The 17760-nt window shown below is 43.2% G+C and overlaps 1 protein-coding gene across 1 annotated transcript in view; it reads left to right on the top strand.

Moving 5' to 3' along the window:
• RPF2 (ribosome production factor 2 homolog) overlaps positions 1 to 12934 on the top strand; it is a 50405-nt gene extending 37471 nt beyond the window's left edge. The window contains exons 8-10 of the mRNA XM_075554665.1: positions 1625 to 1727; positions 7637 to 7781; positions 9297 to 12934. Of these exons, the coding sequence (XP_075410780.1) occupies positions 1625 to 1727; positions 7637 to 7781; positions 9297 to 9479 (431 nt within the window). The 3' untranslated portion in view covers positions 9480 to 12934. The remainder of the gene's footprint in view (positions 1 to 1624; positions 1728 to 7636; positions 7782 to 9296) is intronic.
• The last annotated feature ends 4826 nt before the right edge of the window (positions 12935 to 17760 follow it).

The following is a 17760-nucleotide window of genomic DNA, read 5'->3' as shown; positions in this document are numbered from 1 at the left end:
GTTCTGGAACTTACTCGCAGAGGAAAGTACCCAAACACGAGACAATGTGCTCCCTCCTCGACTGCATGATTCGGCTCCACTTATTGATGTGAGTCAGCCTTTTCCCACATAGAGATCATTCAGTCCATGTACCGATCCACCATGACTGATGAGCATTGGGAAGTGTGCTTGAAGCTGGCTGTCAGCAGCTACTGTCCGGACTATGCATCCCTGGCTCATTCCACTCCGTGCAAGTCATCAGAGTAAACTCAGATAATGACAAAATATATACATAGTAAATTATGTTGTTGTGCAATATGGATTCATGCGGTTATGCAAGGTACATAAACATACATTGTACATATATAGGATTCTCAGTGCATTTATGAATAATGTAATAACTACATGTTTTGCATTTTAGTAGTTAGATCGTTTTGACTTGATCATTTTATTAGTAGCTCGCATGATGACAGAGTGTGAGCGCCCTGCTCTAGCATTTATCATTAAGTGAATTCTTGTCAATGGTCTTCATATGTAAGCAGTACTTTATTCTTTTCCAATCGCAGAAAATAGCATGTTGTTAGACATACCTGCATTTGTGCCAATAAGTTTGGCCTTTCTCTGCTGTCCGAAACCCTTTTCTGACGTATGTTTGTTTTATCTGGATGCTTTGTGAGCATTAGTGAATTTTAGTTCGGTGGTTACTGGACAACCTTGGCCTAATAGGACAGCTCTTTAGTACTATTGGGTACTGGAGTTCTTCTATATTCATCATGTTGAAAATTTAACCTGGTAAAGAATAGTTTCCATGTTCTTATTTTGTGCTTGGAAATGGGCAGTGATAACTGCATAACACATTGAATATAATGTCACGGAATTTTAGGCTGGCATATGGTTGAAATGACAAACGTTAGGAATTTTACCACAGAAAAAGTAGAGGAAAGCAAACAGCCAAGGGTGTGCATAGCCATGTGCCCGGAGGCCTCCCTATCCTGGAGTGGCCTATAGTGGGAAGGAAACCCAGGGTTGTACAGATTGGGTTAGAAACAAGATTTCCTGCTGCTGCTCTTTACCTGCCGTGGGGCAGTTCTTAAGTAATGAACTTGGCTGTACTTTTACTTGTAATAGTTCCTTAGTTAAATACTACTCATATATTTTCATTTAACCTCATCCAGTTACATTTTTCTCAGTTGTAAAGCGAGGCGATCCATCTTGATTTCTCAAAGGTTTTCTGATTTCTATGCTGTATTAAATTAACTCTGTTCTTTGTGCACATAGTTGAGATTTCTTACTAGAAATTGATTGACTGCTCTGCTAGAAGAAAAGTCTAGTTTTGTCATCAGTTTTACTTCAAAAGTCACTGTTGGAACAGCCATTTTTAGAAACTATTTGGATTTGATGGATATGCTGCATTCTGAGAGTAGCATTGGTTTAGGGGAAGAACTGCTTCAAAGTGCAAAGGTCACATGGCTTAGTGAACTAAACACCGAAAGCCTTGACGTTAAGTGGTCATGGTTGGAGTGGGGTGGGGATGGGGGTCAGGGGGACTTCAGCATTTTTTCAATAGATGTAGCACTTTGTAACTGAATTGTAAATGTGTCCTTTATTTTTATTTTATTTTTTACAACTTAACACATGCTTTTAGATTTCTTCAGAGGCCCCACGGTATCAAATATCCGCCTGGCTGGATTGGAGTATGTCCTGCACTTCACTGCACTGAATGGGAAGATTCATCTTCGAAGCTATAAGTAAGGCCCTTTGTTCAGCGTGCTTTTGTTAAACCTCACGATTGGTGGTATAGGGACAGTTTTCTAACACTCATACCTGGAATGGGTATTAAACCTAAAGTTTGGAGAATTTTCAGAAGAGCTCCCAGTTTTCCAGGGCCCCAGAGACGTTGACACCATGCTCTCTCTCAGCGTAAAACACCCGCCCTGACCTCCCCTGGCTCTCTGCAGCGTCTCCTTGTGTGGCCTCACTGAGTTTGGGGCACCGTGCTATTCGGAAGCCAGCCCAAGTACCTCTCCAAGCCCTGGGTGTGAACAGTGGAGTTTGACAGGAGCAAGAGGACAGAGGGGCTAGATTCACCCCTCTTCTCTCTCCAGCCGAGTTCCTCTGTCTTCTTCCACTGTGATATAAATCCTAGCAAGCAGACTTTTCTTTTGGGAAGTAAGCTTAATACTTTGCACTTTTTTAAAAGAAAGGATTGTACTAACTGGTGCAGCCCCCGCTTTCCCAAAGAGGACATTGACTTCCACAGACTACCTGTGTCTACGATGGAGTCAGACTTGGATGCGCGCTGTTAGCTTCCTCTGGGCTGAGGTGCCTGTGCGGTGCGGCCGTTTGTGGACCGAAGCGCTTCTCCCCTGGCTTCGCATTTCGGGGGTGGTGCGTGTGTCGGTGCAGGGCACTGTGGGTCTGGACCAGCCCAGTGAGATGAAAAGATTCAAATCTTTTGGTAGCGAATGATTTCCATCTTTTGACTCAGCACAGAGATACTTGCTTTTTGCATATCATGAGTACTTACTGCTATTTTTTCTGTTTTCCTTGCATTAAAAAGATAAAAGACCAAATACAGTGAATACCCAAATAACTTTGTGTTTAGTTAACTAGTGTTTTCATGATTAAAAGCTAATTCAGATTGAGAGTGTTAAGTGTGTTGCTTGGTTTAGGGGCTTCCAACAGTTGTTATTATTAGGGGATTGCTGTTAAGAGAATAAGAAACAAAGTTGAAGAATCACGAGAATATATATCTTTTAATCTTTGTGAAAACTTAAAGCATATAGACTCGGGATACAAAAGTAGCTGCGATTGAGAAATTAATCATAAGGACAGCTTAAAATCCTTTCATGGTGAACAAGTTTAAGGAAAGTGTTTGCTTAGACCAGAACCTATATTTAGTGAAATGAAAGATTAATTTGTAAGAATTAAATAAATGCAAGGACAATAAAGCAATCTGGGCAGAAGATGAGCAAATAAGACTTCAGAATCAGCAGTGTAACTACTTCGATCAAACCCCCCGTTACTTTATGAAGAACTTAACTTGAATCACTGACAGCTTAGCATGGCCTCTCACTAGTGAAGACAGAAAGTTGAGTTTGTAACACCAGAGAACTGTGTGTAAAAGTTTACACAGGGTTCATGTGTGCCTTATGATGCCTGTTAGTGATTGATTTGAAACTGAAAATAGCATGATTGTGAGCGAGCTACCATGTGTGGGCCAGGGCAGTGGAGGTGGGGGTACAGGAAACAGACCCAGAACACGTGACTCAGCAGTCATGATGTGCCACTCTGGGAGGGGTGGTGGAGGTGGAAGGGTGCATCACCTCTGAGCTGGTAATGTGGCTGCAGGCCAGGCCACTGCTGCTCACGGTGCCTGTGTCTTCTCTGGTGCATGTACAGTCCGCGTAGGTCATCGGCTCTTATTGAGATGTGCGAGTCAATAGCTGTGCTTTATGGGAGACGGGGTACGTGTAGGTGGGAGCAGGCCAGAGGAGGGTGTCACAAAGAAAGCAGCCCCCAGGCGTTCTCACGCTACCGTCCTGGGCCTTGGCCTTTTTCATGACTGCTTCCGCTCAGTCAGCCCATAAGCAGTTTATCTAGAAATGGTAACGCTTAGTATTCACAGATGTAATTTGTGAGGAGTGATGTGGCTTCTCAGATGGTTTTGAGCTTCTTGAATGAGAGGCTCTCTGCACATGAAATGACACGAATGTAACTGACCTTGTAGGAGAATAAGCGCCGGATGGACCTCTGTGCACGTGGAGTAACTGCCACGCTGCTCTTAAAGGAGCTCCTTTGGGAGCCCTGGTGGCAGAGCGGTTACACCTGCGGCTGTGATCTGCAAGGTTAGTAGTTCAGAACCCCCAGCTGCTTCACAGGACCTTCTACTCCCAGAAACCGTTGTTAGAACTCCAACTCACAGCGACCCAATCAGTTGGCATTGACTTGATGGCAGTGAATGAACCCCACTCTTATCTCTGGTCTTGGTTAGCTCTTATGGGAAGAAATAAGGAATAACAGGAAGCAATCAACAGTCCTTAAAAAGCCAACACATGTTACAAGGCAGAGTTTAACGAAAACGGAAGTGGTCAGCTTGTAACATGAAGGGTATATAGTAACTTTACAAAGGAAAACGATGTTCCAGATACTCGAGACCCTCTTGACTTAAAGGAACTATTTGAAGTTGGTATTCCAACCTGAAGGGAGAGAAAATAGAAGGGTGTTCAAGTGTAGACGGAGAAAACATGACATTCCTTATATGAGAATATGATATTTGATATATTTAAGCCTAGCTATTTTAAAGCTATAATAGAAATCATAGTTTCAGTATTTTAGATTCTAGATTTCTCTGTAAAAATTTGGGTAAAAGGATAGTATGATAGGCCTCTTTTACCGTAAACTATATGAAAAGTTTTCTGTTACATCTATCAATTTGATAACCCTATGAACATAGTTATAAAATGGTCAAGATAAAAAGATTGTCTACACGGATATATGCTGATATAAGTTAATTATCCAGTAGTGGGATACGTGTTCTGAGTGCCATCAGGTTGACTGAACGCATAGGCCCTGCGTGGCCGAGCACAACAGCCGCACAGGGTTTTCTTGGCTGTAAGCTCTATAGAAGGCGGTAGCCCTGTCTTTCCTTCGTGGGGCTGCTGGGTGGATTTTGTGTTAGTCTGGGTTGACTAGAGAAACAAATTAATAGACACTTGTGTATAAGCAAGAGCTTTTTAATAAAAGAGCAATTGTATAGTGAGAAAACAGCCCAGTCCAGTCCAGATTAAGTCCTTAAGTCCAATACCAATTCCTCTTCAGACTCAAGCAACATATACAATGACACCAAATGCAGGAGGATCACAGACCAGTGGGTGGAAAGTCTTATGGATCCAGTGGCAGTGGAAGCATCTTAGCAGTGTGGCAGGGGTCTGCATGTGGCTTCTCTAGCTCCAGGGATTTAGCGTAGCTCCATGTGGCTTGTCAACAGGAATGTCTTGCAGGGATTGAGTGTGTGTCCTGCCGCCAGTGAGCTATTTATCTCCTTAGCACATCTAAATGAGGTCATCAAGTTGTAACCTGATTGACAGGCTAAACTCCACCCTTTCGCTTTTACCCTCCCGGGCGGTCTAATTATGTCAGTAATTTTGTACCCAAAGCGGTACATTGTTTTGCATAGAATTTGTTGTTTTATATTGTAGGCCTGTAATTCTTAAGAATTTACTCATTTTAATCTCTCTAGTAGACATTCCAGGTATGATAAACTTTAGTACACAGTTAACATTTACCCTGAGCCACACTCAGTATTACCGCCAGGGAAGTTAATAGTCTCAAGTTGACAACAGATTATGTAACTACCACAGGTTTGAACTGCATTTTTTTTAGTGCTAACTATCGTGCTATGCACAGTGACAGTTGAGTGGTGTGCGTGCATATGGCAGGCATGGAATAAGCGGTTTCAGTTGGCAGTTAACTGGTGTGTTTAGGCAAGGTTCTCTAGAGGACACTTATGATTTTATGTATGTATAAGAGGATAGGTTTATACAGAGTGAAGGAATATAACAGCCAATGAATCCACACAGCAGTACAGTGGGCTGAGTTCAACTCACTTTGTGGAACAGTTAATATACTGGAAATCCTTCAACTCACATGGGCTTCCTGGCCCAAGGTCAAGGAAGCAGGCTTTGGAGTCTTCTCTCAGGCAAGGCAGGCAGAGTCTGCCCACAGGCAGCAGACAGCAGGGTGATCAGGACCAGTCAGTAGCTCCAGAACTTCCCGAGGTAAGCCCTGCTCGGATCTGGAACTCGAGCCTGCTGACAGGATCCACCAGCCTCAAACTCTGGCGAAGCAGATCTTGAAGGAGCCCCTCGATCTCTAGCTACACGATCTTTGGGTTGGCTTGGCCTGGCTGACAGATAGTGTCGCTTACAGGTTGAGGCAGAGAACTAGCTAACTCAATGAGCAAGAGAGACGGGGCGGGTCTTGCAGCGCTATTTATCTCATTGCCCTCCAATCAGACTGCGACCCGATTGACCTTCACCCACACATGTCCATGGGTCCAGCTGGCATGTAAACCTAGCACAGCTAGAACCGAGCACTGTAGCAGGTGGGGAATCTTTCCAGTGACATTTGACATTTGACATTTGACTTGATTACTGAGCTGTAGAACTCACCGCCATAGAGTCCATTCTGACTCACAGGACAGGGTCGCATTGACCCTGTGGGTTTCCAAGCCTCGTCTGTCTCCCAAGGAGTGGCTGGTAGTCTTGAACTGCTAACCTTGAGGTTACCAGCCCAGTGCATAATCACTACATCATGAAGGTCTCCTGTGCTGTAGAGGGGTTTCAAAAAGTTTGTGGAAATTTTTCATGATCTTTAATTCCATTTTTCCATCAACTCTTTAAGACTTCCTTGTATCTTTATGAACTATTTGAGCGTGTTATTTGTGCTAAAAATGTAGAGATTGACACAGATGGACGTGTGATACAGTAGAGCTAACTGGTCATTGCTCCCGCTGGGTCTTTGAATTAGCTTATGGGGAACTTGTCCTGCTAGCAGCCAATTTTAGTTCCTAAAAACATCTCCCCCACAGTGGGCGTGAGGCGAACATTCTTCCCACATTTTCTCCTGGAAGCGTTGTCCAGGGCCCTCCTTTACACTGACCTTTTTCTTGTGCTTGTCCCCTGCTGGGCTTCATGGGATATACTAATTTTAATTGTCAATGGCTAGCATAGCTTTTCTTGGTTGATGTTTTAACACAACCTATTCTTTTCTTGTTTTCCTTTTTTGTAACCCACTGCCACCAGTCAGAATCGAAGTAGCAAGCCTAACTGCTCTTGTTCAAGTGGGTAGAAATCAGTGTCTCTTCATCTCGCCTCTGTAGCCGAGGACGTGCCTGCGTGAGTGCACTGCTGCCTTGACCCAGCTGCGCATGGCATTCTTAGGACCCCACGCTGCCCAGAGTCTTTTGCACTTGGCTCCTTGGTGTTTGCTGCTCCCCTGGTTTCCTCTTTTGTTCTTTTTGCACTTTTCTTGTGTCACCTGCTGCTTCTCCCACAGCCTCGTTTCTGTGTAAAAAGGCAGATCTTTTATAAACACCATTAGTCCATTCAACCCCTTTTAGCTTGTGGAATCCCATCTGTTGGAGTAAATTAAGTATAACTTATATAGGTCTCTATCTCTGTGCGTGCGCACGTACACACACACACATGATTTGTTAATATGAAGATTTTAATGTTTATTCCAATTTACAGAGGCCAGTAAATGTCTGCTATAGAGAGAGGTTTATTGAGCGAGTTGATTTCCCGCCCACAGTCTCAGAAGACTTAGTTAATCATTGTTCATAAACTGTCTCAGTTTTTATAATCATAGACATTTGATGGAGCTTCCGTTCTCATCAAAGAAGGCCTGGTGGTGCGGTTAGGTCAGCTATGGACTGTTCCCCTCCAGGTTGGCACTCTAGACCCACCAGCGTTTGGCGGAAGGAAGATGCGCCAGTCTGCCCCTGCGCAGTGGACAGCCCGGGAACCCGGCCCTGACCCACTGTGTGGGGGTTTGACTACGGCTGGGGGCTTCGTTACCCGTCTCATTAGCAGATGTTTGTGCACGGGACGTTCCTCAAAGTGCAACTCGCTTTTTCCCCCTTTGATCCCTGCAGGCTGCTGCTGAAGAAATCTGGTTGCAGAACTCCACGGATTGAACTGGAAGAGATTGGACCCTCGTTGGATCTGGTTCTGAGGAGGACACACCTGGCCTCTGATGACCTTTATAAGTTATCTATGAAAATGCCCAAAGCCCTCAAGGTGCCTGACTTGAACTGTAGTGTCATGTTATTTGCATATATCCTTTTGTTTCCTAAATGGATAGATAAGCCTATTGCATTCAAGGCTACACATCATGAAAGTGATGAAGATACAGTCAGAGGTGAAAAGGGAAAAGTAAATACGCCTGTTAGACAGGATGATAACAGGATTGCAGAAACTAGCCATGAAACTGGGCTGAGAATCTTTTTGATGTCCACATGCCTGTGCACGCACAGCACACAAAACAAACAAAAACGCCCACAACATTTTCTCAATTTGTATATTCAAAATCTCGGTAAGAGTAGTGGGAATCGAACCGGCCTTGATATAATGAGGGATGGGGTGTTGGGTGAGCATTTAGAGTACAGAGTATATAAACCACATGTGTCTATATACTTTATGTAGCTTTTTAGCATTCTTTCTAGGTCCCCCTCCCCCTTCGTGGCTATATCTTTAAAAACAATTTTTTTAAAACAATTTATTGGGGCTCATACAATTCTTTTCACAGTTCATACATATACATACATCAATTATATAAAGCACATCTGTACAGTCTTTGCCCTAATCATTTTTTTCTCTTTTCTTCTTTTACATTTTATTAGGGACTCATACAACTCTTACCACAATCCATACATATACATACATCAATTGTATAAAGCACATCCATACATTCCCTGCCCCAATCATTCTCAAGGCATTTGCTCTCCACTTAAGCCCCTTGCATCAGGTCCTCTTTTTTTTTTTCCCCTCCCTCCCCCTTCCCCCCTCCCTCATATGCCCTTGGTAATTTATACATCGTTATTTTGTCATATCTTGCCCTATCCGGAGTCTCCCTTCCCCCCTTCTCTGCTGTCCCTCTCCCAGGGAAGAGGTCACATGTGGATCCTTGTAATCAGTTCCCCCTTTCCAACCCACTCACCCTCCACTCTCCCAGCATCGTCCCTCACACCCTTGGTCCTGAAGGTATCATCCACCCTGGATTCCCTGTACCTCCAACCCTCATATGCACCAGTGTACAGCCTCTGTCCTATTTTATTGGGGCTCGTATACCTCTTATCACAATCTATCCGTCCATCCATTGTGTCAAGCACATTTGTACATTTGCTGCCATCATCATTCTCAAAACATTTGCTTTCTACTAGAGCCCTAGCATTTCTTTTTTTTCCTTTTTTTTTTGCCCTAGCATTTCTTAAAGACAGGTACAAATTGTGTATCTGGAGTGTAAAGATCAAAAGGATATATACTTATACTGAACAGAGGGAATGCTCTTGATGAATGACAGTACTGAGGTTGTCTATGTGCTTGCTTCCCAAAGTGCAGTCTGACAGCTTAGCTGGGGATCATTAAAAAGGGTCATTTTTAACAAGACCTCAGGTGATCTGTATAGACATTTAAGTTAAGAAGGGTCTCTTGTCCCATTAAGACCATTAAAGGGTGCTTGGGTATAGCTAGTCAGATAGTTTTTACAGGTAGATTATTAAATGTAATATTTTTATGTTAATTATTGTTTTGTAGCCAAAGATGAAGAAAAATATCTCCCAAGACACTTTTGGCACAACTTATGGAAGGATTCACATGCAGAAGCAAGACCTAAGCAAATTACAAACCAGGAAAATGAAGGGGTTGAAGAAACGGCCAGCAGAAAGGATAGCAGACAATGAGGAGACTAAAACAAAGAAAATGAAACAAAATTCGTGAAGTTGAGCCAATAACTATAGTTTTGTTTTATTCTATTTAAGGGAATTTTCAAGCACCAATTAGTCCATTCACATTTTCTTAGCAGATTTTATATATTTTTATGTCAAGGTAATTTACCCACATTTAATAGTATCCTTTAGTCAGTTACATATGATTGATAATACAATTACACGTGATCAGTGTCACCATGAGTTGGAGTGTACTTGATGGCAGTGAGTTTGGCTGTTTAAACGTGTGATATAAGGAGCCTTGGTGGTGTGGTGGGCTGAGTACTGGTCTCTAACCAGTCTGCAATCCAAACACACACAGTTCACCCTGGGCGGTCTGCTCCTGTAACAGTCCACAGCCTCGGAAACCTTGGGGAGCGGTTCTACTTTGTTTTTGTTTTGGTCACGGTTGCCAGAAACAACTTGATGGCAGTGAGTTTAGGTTTGTTTGAACCCTAATCCCTGTGCAGTGCCATTTTCCTTTGTGGTATTTCCCCGAGAAATGGGTGGGGGTGTGGAGAGGGGGTTCCCTGTCAGACCATTGGCTCCTGAGTGTGGGCTACTAAAGAGGCCGTTACTGAGGAGCCCTGGTGGTGTGGTTGTGTTGGGCTGCCAACCTCAGGATCAGCAGCCTGACACAACCTGCGCTCCTTGGGGGAAGAACGACAGGACTTTTCACTTCTAGCGAGTTCCCGTCTCAGGAGTTCTCCCCTGTTGCATAGAGTCACTGTTGGAATCGACTGGGAGGCAGTGGGTTTTTTGAGATTAAGTAGACAACCCTCACCACCACCACCACCACCACCACACACACCGTCTGAGAGAAAGGCGTCGATGAGAGAGAAGTGAGGAAGGAGAGAATGGGTGAGTTTAAAGCACAGAACGCTTCAGGGTCCTCGGTAGCTAAAGGTTGCATCAGAACCCTCGGTATTTACCTATAGAGTAAGAATAAACCAACCTGCTAATGGGAAAATTTCTTGGACCCTGGCCCTGTGCTTGTGAACATGGAGCTTCCTATTTCCTGCTAGTTCTCCATGTTTGTTCTCCCAGAGTGGAGTCTCTGGCAAAGAATCCCATTTACACAAGTACAAGCCAGTTAGGTTGTAAAAGTACAAACACATGAGTCATCATCTGTTACTTGAAATAGAGGTGTTTTTGTTTTCATTCATGGCAAAGAGCTCTTCCATGCCCGTGTGTGCATGCGCTGTGTGTGTGTGTGTGTGTGTGTGTGTGTGTGTGTGTGTGTGTGAGAGAGAGAGAGAGAGAGAGAGATTGTGGCCTGTGCATAGCTGTGAGAGAGAGAGATTGTGATTTTGTTGGCTACGGGTCAACAATGCTGACACAAGGCCTCAATTTTACCTTCTGTGCCCTTTCTAGATGACTGTATCCTGCTCTTCCCAGAAAAATGAGGGAACTAACCAAAGACCACACTATATTTTCTCTGAAGTGAAGGCCTTTTGACTTTAAGCTTTGTGTACTTATGGGGGAGTTGGGGACTAAAATCACTAAAGTCCATAATCTGTAAATAGATTGACAAAAGCTAGGCAAGGGGAGCCATGAAAGGGTCATCAGAAAGGACGGATGGCTGGCTAGTCCTTCCCGGCTGTGTGCTTCCCTGGCTGATGCAGCTGATGCCCAGGGCTCTGTGACAGCCTACAAAAGCAGTGTCTCCCAGCAGCCTCTTGCAGGACCCAAGCCTGTGAGAGAGACCTGCCCTGGCACTCACTGCATTGTCAGCACTTGGAACAGTAGCTTAAGGGGATTCGAGATTTGTTCATGCAACCCTCTGCGTCCCATAATAATTTGTATCTTGTAGAATATTGTCTGATAATCATTAGGATGTATTCTCTATTAGGAGATATATATGAAGCTCAGTCGGGTGCCCTGCCCTGTTCTGTTCCTCTTGTGAGCCCGGTCGCTCAACAAAGCCCAACGGTCAAAATGGTGAAGCAGAGCGATAGCAAGGAAGATTCTCAGGTCGCTCTGAACAGTGCTGGAGAGAAGCTTGGAATGGTTCACTTCTCAGCGTCGTCGTGGGGCCTTTCTGTCATTCCCTCTGTGCGAAGCCTGGCAATGCAGCCTGCCTTGAGGTTGATGAGGATGACTGCTTCTGAGTGCGAAGTCAATGTATGCCAACATTTCAGTTATATAAAAGGGACCAAAGGTGGGTGAATTTTGTGGTGCTAATAAGGAAAAACTTGAAGCTACCATTAATGAGTTAATTATGCTTCCTGAAAATAACTAGCCATCAGCTGTGTAAATCTTTGTATTTACAAAAAGGAACAATCAATTATGAAGACTATATACCCAGCTACCATCTGATTGTAAATGACAATAAAATAATAATTCTACCCTTTAAAATATATATATATTTAAAAATACGGAATATTATGTTGAACCAAAGTACCACTAATTACCACTGCTTTTTGTAGGGAATGCATTCTAATTTCCAGTTTTGTACTTCAGAAGAAACATAATTAGACACTATGCTCATTTTAACATATCCGGAATTACATATCTTAAGTTTCGTTTCACTTCAGATTTTGGTAGATGCAAATGTTAATTTTTTTTTTATACTGAACACTGCCTCCCTTCTCCGCCCAAAGCAAGCATTTTGTGACTACTGTCAAGATCTTCAAAGAGATCTTGGAAAAACTTGTCTGTGAACTTTCTGAAGCCCTTTTGCAAATTATTTTATACATAATATAAAACTTGGTTCTTTTTTATAACTTAAATGGTGATTGATACGAGGTTTCTTGAGACGAATCCACAGTGTAATCCAGAAGTCCATCGCTCATTGTGACAGTACATTCTGACTGCCCCTGTGGGCTTCCAGGCTGTTCGTGTAATCTGCAGCAGCAGCAGCAGCAGCCTCTTCCTTGTCCTTCAGGAGCTGGGGCCTTCAAAGGGCTGACTTTGGTTAGCCCAGCTTGTAACCCAGTCCACATCTCCAGGGCTGCTTACACCACATTCATGGAAGGGGTAAAGGTCAAGTGTGGACCGGACATGGAGAACGGTCTCGAGCATCTTCTGATTGATGTTGTTTTGGTCGCCAGGGCCTTCGCTGTGTGACGGTGCGCCCAGAAGATTCAAGCAAGCTTTCACGTGAAAGCTAAAGCACTACTAAAACGAGACAAAGGACAGTTGCTTTGCGGGCAGTGGCTGTTTGTTTATTTTTCCTCCATCATAAAATTAGCAGTTCAGTTGCTCAGGCCACGTGGCGAGTGGACCCATGGGTAGGCATTCTGTGTATTCATATTGGGTCCTTAGTGTTCTCTAAATGGATTGTAGATTTGACCACAAGAACCCATAATCTCAAAGATGAATATATTCTGGTAGATAGACATTATACAATTGTTTAGACTACTGTTCCACACCCATTGAAATAACGTGGACAAGACGATGAATTGGGCCTCCAACTTGAGGTTTATGCTGAGAAGAAACTTGATTAAAAATTTTTTTTCTTCACCACTGATTTTAGTACAGCTTTAGTGTGAAAGTTATAAAATAGTAAAGATGTCACTATATGCTTCCCATACCATCAAGATCATGTTAATTTTGCCCATTTAGGAATTTTCAACTACCTTGAATCAATTGGGGGAAATTTACTGCGTAAATGTACAGTAGATCTTGCTTTCTAGAAACCAATGTGCTTCCTGTTCCTGGTCTTTAATCAGCCTCTCTACTTCACCTAACCCATCACCCCCCATCTCTCACTATCTCGCACACAACCTGGGCATCAGAAAGTAGGTTCCAAACAGATGTGTGGCACTGTGTAGACCTGGAGCCTGTATAAAAGGAGGCCAATGGGTATAGTGCAATGAACTACTTTTATATTGTCTTCTGACTCCTGATGAAATGATTGGGTAGGAAAAAAATGATTGGGTGGGGCTATGCAAATCAGCGAGAGTCAATTTTGACTCCTAGCAACCCTATAGGACAGTAGAACTGCCCTAGTGGATTAACCTGAAAGTGAAAAGCCTTATCTTTCTCCCGTGGGCCACCTGGTTTCAAATTGTTAAATTTGAATAACCTACAGCACCAGAACAGTGTATGGAACCCTAACAAGCCAATTGATCAGTCTTGGCATCCCACTAGTCTTAAAAGGGCTGATCTCTTAGCAGAAGAGGGAACCACACTACCATTGAGAAAGAACGGGGAGTGGAGCATGTCCTCTGGATCTGGAGTCTGCTGAGAACCTTCTAGATAGACTGGAAGTGAGGAGTGGATAGTGGACATCTGGACCACTTCTTCATGCAACTTGTGCCTTCAGCTCCTACTCCAGCTTGATCTTGTTACAAACATTCCATTTAATGGAGGAGTGCTGCTGTGCACATCGTTCATGGCTGGGCCAGACAACACCCAGTCCATGATGGATAGGCAGCTCGGGCTGCATGGGGACCTAGTGGGTTATGGTTAGCCATTCAGTCTTTTACTAAGGCCTAGTAGCAAAGAGCCAGCAGAGCTTTGCTTTAAAATCCCAAGGGTCTGGGTTGTCATTTGCCATTAAGGCCCTACCAAAGACTCCACCCTACATCTTCAAGCACCATTGGATCAGCTAAATCATGGCCCAAGTGGCAGAGCAGCTTGCACACAGCCTGAACCTGTTAAGGAGCCTTTTATTATGGGCCCTATTCAAAACTAGTGCCTTTTCAAGTCACTTGATATGTAGGTTGGGGTAGCATATCCCCAAAAAAGGATATGTTCGCACCAGGCATTGCGCCTCTTTAAGTTATTGGGGGGACATAATTTATTCACTCAGTAGGGGCTTAACATGCCCCACACCACTGGACCCCGAGGAACTTCACTGAGGTAAAAAGTACTTGAATTTTAATTACCCACCCTCTAGCAAGCAGAGAGGAGACCTGGTGACATGGTTATGAATTGGACTGTGAGGTCCACAGTTCAAAACCACCAGGCGCTCCATGGGAGAAAGATGGGATATTCTATTCCCATAGAGACGTAGAGTCCCAGAAACCCATGGGGACAGTTCCACCCTGTCCTATAGGGTTGCTGTGAGTCAGAATTGACCCAATGACAGTTTGTTTTGTTTTTCACGACAGATTAATGTCATCCGTGTAATGGACCAATGTGATGTCTGGACGGGGGGAAAAGTCCAGGCCCCTGAAGACTAAATTATGACATAAGGCTGCCGAGTTGAAATACTTGGAGTGGGGCGGTGCAGGTGTGTCAGTGGCCTTACCAACTGAAGGCAAACTGCTGGTGATCCTTCAAAATGGGAATTGAGAGACAGGCACTGGCCAAATCAAGTTTCCTAACAGGTTCTAGGAGATGGATGTATTTGTTCAAGCAATGAAACTACATCTGCAACAGCAGTTGCAGTTTGAATCACCATCTGGTTAAGTTTACAATAATCTGTCCTTGAAGAATTCACCTGATTTTGGCATAGACTGAGTCGAGGGCAACTCGTAGCGACTCTACAGGACAAGGTAGAACTGCCACGTGAGTTTCCAAGACTGTATAGGAGTAGAAAGTCCTGCCTTCCTCCCTAGAGCAGTTAATGATTTCAAACTGCTGACCTTTTGGGTCATAGCCCAACAAGTCACCTCTATGTCATCAGGGCTCCCCAGTAGTCCATTCAATGGGCATGTGATGGGTATTACTATCTGTTCATCTTTCAGATCCTTGATAGTGGCACTAATCTCTGCAATCCCTCCACCAATGTGGTATTGATTGTGCTTGACTTTTCCTAGCCAGAAGCTGTTCTAATGGCTTCCAGTTAGTTGTCTCTAACATATTAACCCTTATTCTACATGTCAAGAAATCAATGTGGAGATTCTGCCAGTGACTCAATATGATTTACTATAGGCCACCGTACGATCAGTGAACCAATGAAAGAAATTATTAGATCCTTTCCTAACATCTCAAGTTGAAGCATTGAATGAAGAATCTGCTTAGTGGATCCATATAGATGAATTCAGACAGATTGATCTAACGAGGACCTTTATATTCCCCTTAATTAATAGCTACTCCCACACTCATTCTCCAGGCCTGTCTGTACACATTAGCAAAATCAAGCAGTTCCTTTAAAGTGTGGCTCACCTCTTCCTGGGTCACAATTTGTATTTAACTTCTTGAGACTTGTTGGGACTTAAACAAACAATAGGTGATGCTCTAGACAATGCCCCAGGTGCTATATCACAGGCACAGTTGGTTTAGTCTTCCTAATTCTTCCCATGTGTCTCCATCTCAATGTTCATGATGCCAGTTTTTCCCAATCAATGCCCTACCTTTAATATTAGATAACCACTCAAGGTTAGGGAATCAGTTGGTGTAGTTGAGCCACTCATGTAAGATTCTGCTTTTGTGTGTGCAATAATCAGCCCTGTTAGTACAAGAAATAAATCAGAACAAATGGAACATCTGAGGACTTTTATTTGGTGTTTGAGCCTTAACTCTGAAGTCCTGAGCTCATCTCTTTCCTTTGCCACTTTTTAAAAATAGGACTAATCAACCAGCTTCCCTCTTACTCGTTATCATTGCAGGAGAAGGTCAAACACCAATACTTGACTCATTGGTGATATTTCCTGTAATAATATTGCCACTTCGCACATTGAATTGGCAGCACCCTCTTTAGGGGAACAGTTACCAGCACCTTTAAAACTAATCGTACTTGAGATTTGGAAACCAATTCAGAAAACTCATGATTTTATCTTTTCAAGAACCATTCTTTGTTCTCTAGAGAGACAAAAATCCGTGAAGCTTATATGTGTATATTGATAGAGAAACATATCAAATGGCTCAAACATTTTTAGAAGTGGGCAAGTTCCAAGTGGGTTCGATGTCAGGTTGAAGGATTATTTTGACTCGATTATCTGCAGGAACTGGTGAACTCAGTATCAACATAGTGAAAGTCAAATTTCTGGCTACAGAGGTAAATTAATCCAATGTTGGCAGTAGGCAATACAGCATTCCCCTGGCTCATGTCCAAAAAAATGGCGATCAGTGAGCCAGATGCAGGATCCAGACTCAGCAAGAAGCAAGCTTTTCCACAGTGTCCGCTTCTATTGGAAGTAGGCAGGCCACACCCTTGAAATTGCATACAGGATTACTAGGCCTTAACCACCAAATTGCTGAGAATCCTGACCTAGACAAAGTGACACAAAACCGTAGCTATCATAATCCCTAAAAGCAGTGTTAGGAGCATTAGTTCCCAAAGTTGTCCCAGAAGTGCCAAGGACGGTAAAGAAATAGCCTTTTTTGGTGGTCTAGCAGTAGTATGTCAAAGAGTAAGAAAAGGGAAAGGTCCGGTGATAGGACAGAAGACTTAAGTCACAAATTATTTTATTTCTGTCCTTAGAAAGTGAGAAAATGCGATCACTACGTGTCTTAGGTTGAGTTGTATAGAGAAGCAAAGTTAGTGATTTTATATATGAGGGTGGACCGCCCCCCAAAAGGAACATAGTTCCACTGGCGGAGCATCATAGTACACATCAAGCCACTCACTCTGAGTTAGTGCACCCAGTGGTGTTGCCTGGGAAGCTTCTCTCTGGTCACAGTGAATTTTTTTCATAAAAGCAGTTTCTCTCGAACCTTGTTTTTGTGATGGCCGACAAGCGTACAGTGTGCATCTGTGAAATTTTGTTTCCTGTTTTGGGGGAATGCCCCCTAAACTGTTGTGATGTTGAACACAGCTTACAAGGACAGCACTATGGGAAAAACTCAAGTGTCCAAGTAGTTTTCTCATTTCAAAAAAGGTGAAATGATGATGACAAACCTGCTTCTGGATATCTGTTGACTTGTAGTACATTTGGAGTTCATTCTGCCAGGACAGACTGTTAATCAAGCTTTCTGTTTAGAGGTTCTAAAAGGATTGTGTAACAGTGTATGACAAAAAAGACCTGATTTGGGGCAGACGGGCGTCTGGTTTTGCCACCACAACAATGTGCCTGATACAAATTCACTCCCCCTAATGGTTCTATATAATCTTTGAGTTGCTGTTATCAATTTAATCTCATATAGATAGATACTAAAAGAACACAATGCTCTAGGCAGACATTATTCACTAGTTAAACCAAATTATTGTTTAATTTTAAGAAGACTCCAGGGTCTTTTTCTGGTTTAAGATTAAAAGATTATCTCAGGATAAGAGCTTCAGGAGTTCATCCACCTTTCACGGCTCATGAAAGCCCGGAATCTATGAAAAATTGAAATTCTGTTATGATTTCCGCCCATTTGACCAGATTGTTCCAATGGAATCTTTGATTAAAATGTTACCAGTCACCATCCAGTTCTGATTGCGTGATAAGGGAGGTAATTAGTCATATATTCCATAT

This window comes from Tenrec ecaudatus, chromosome 7, assembly GCF_050624435.1.
Source record: "Tenrec ecaudatus isolate mTenEca1 chromosome 7, mTenEca1.hap1, whole genome shotgun sequence".
Taxonomy (NCBI): Eukaryota; Metazoa; Chordata; class Mammalia; order Afrosoricida; family Tenrecidae; genus Tenrec; species Tenrec ecaudatus.
Note: the sequence above shows the minus strand (reverse complement) of the source record. Positions and strands in the feature narration are given on the sequence as shown.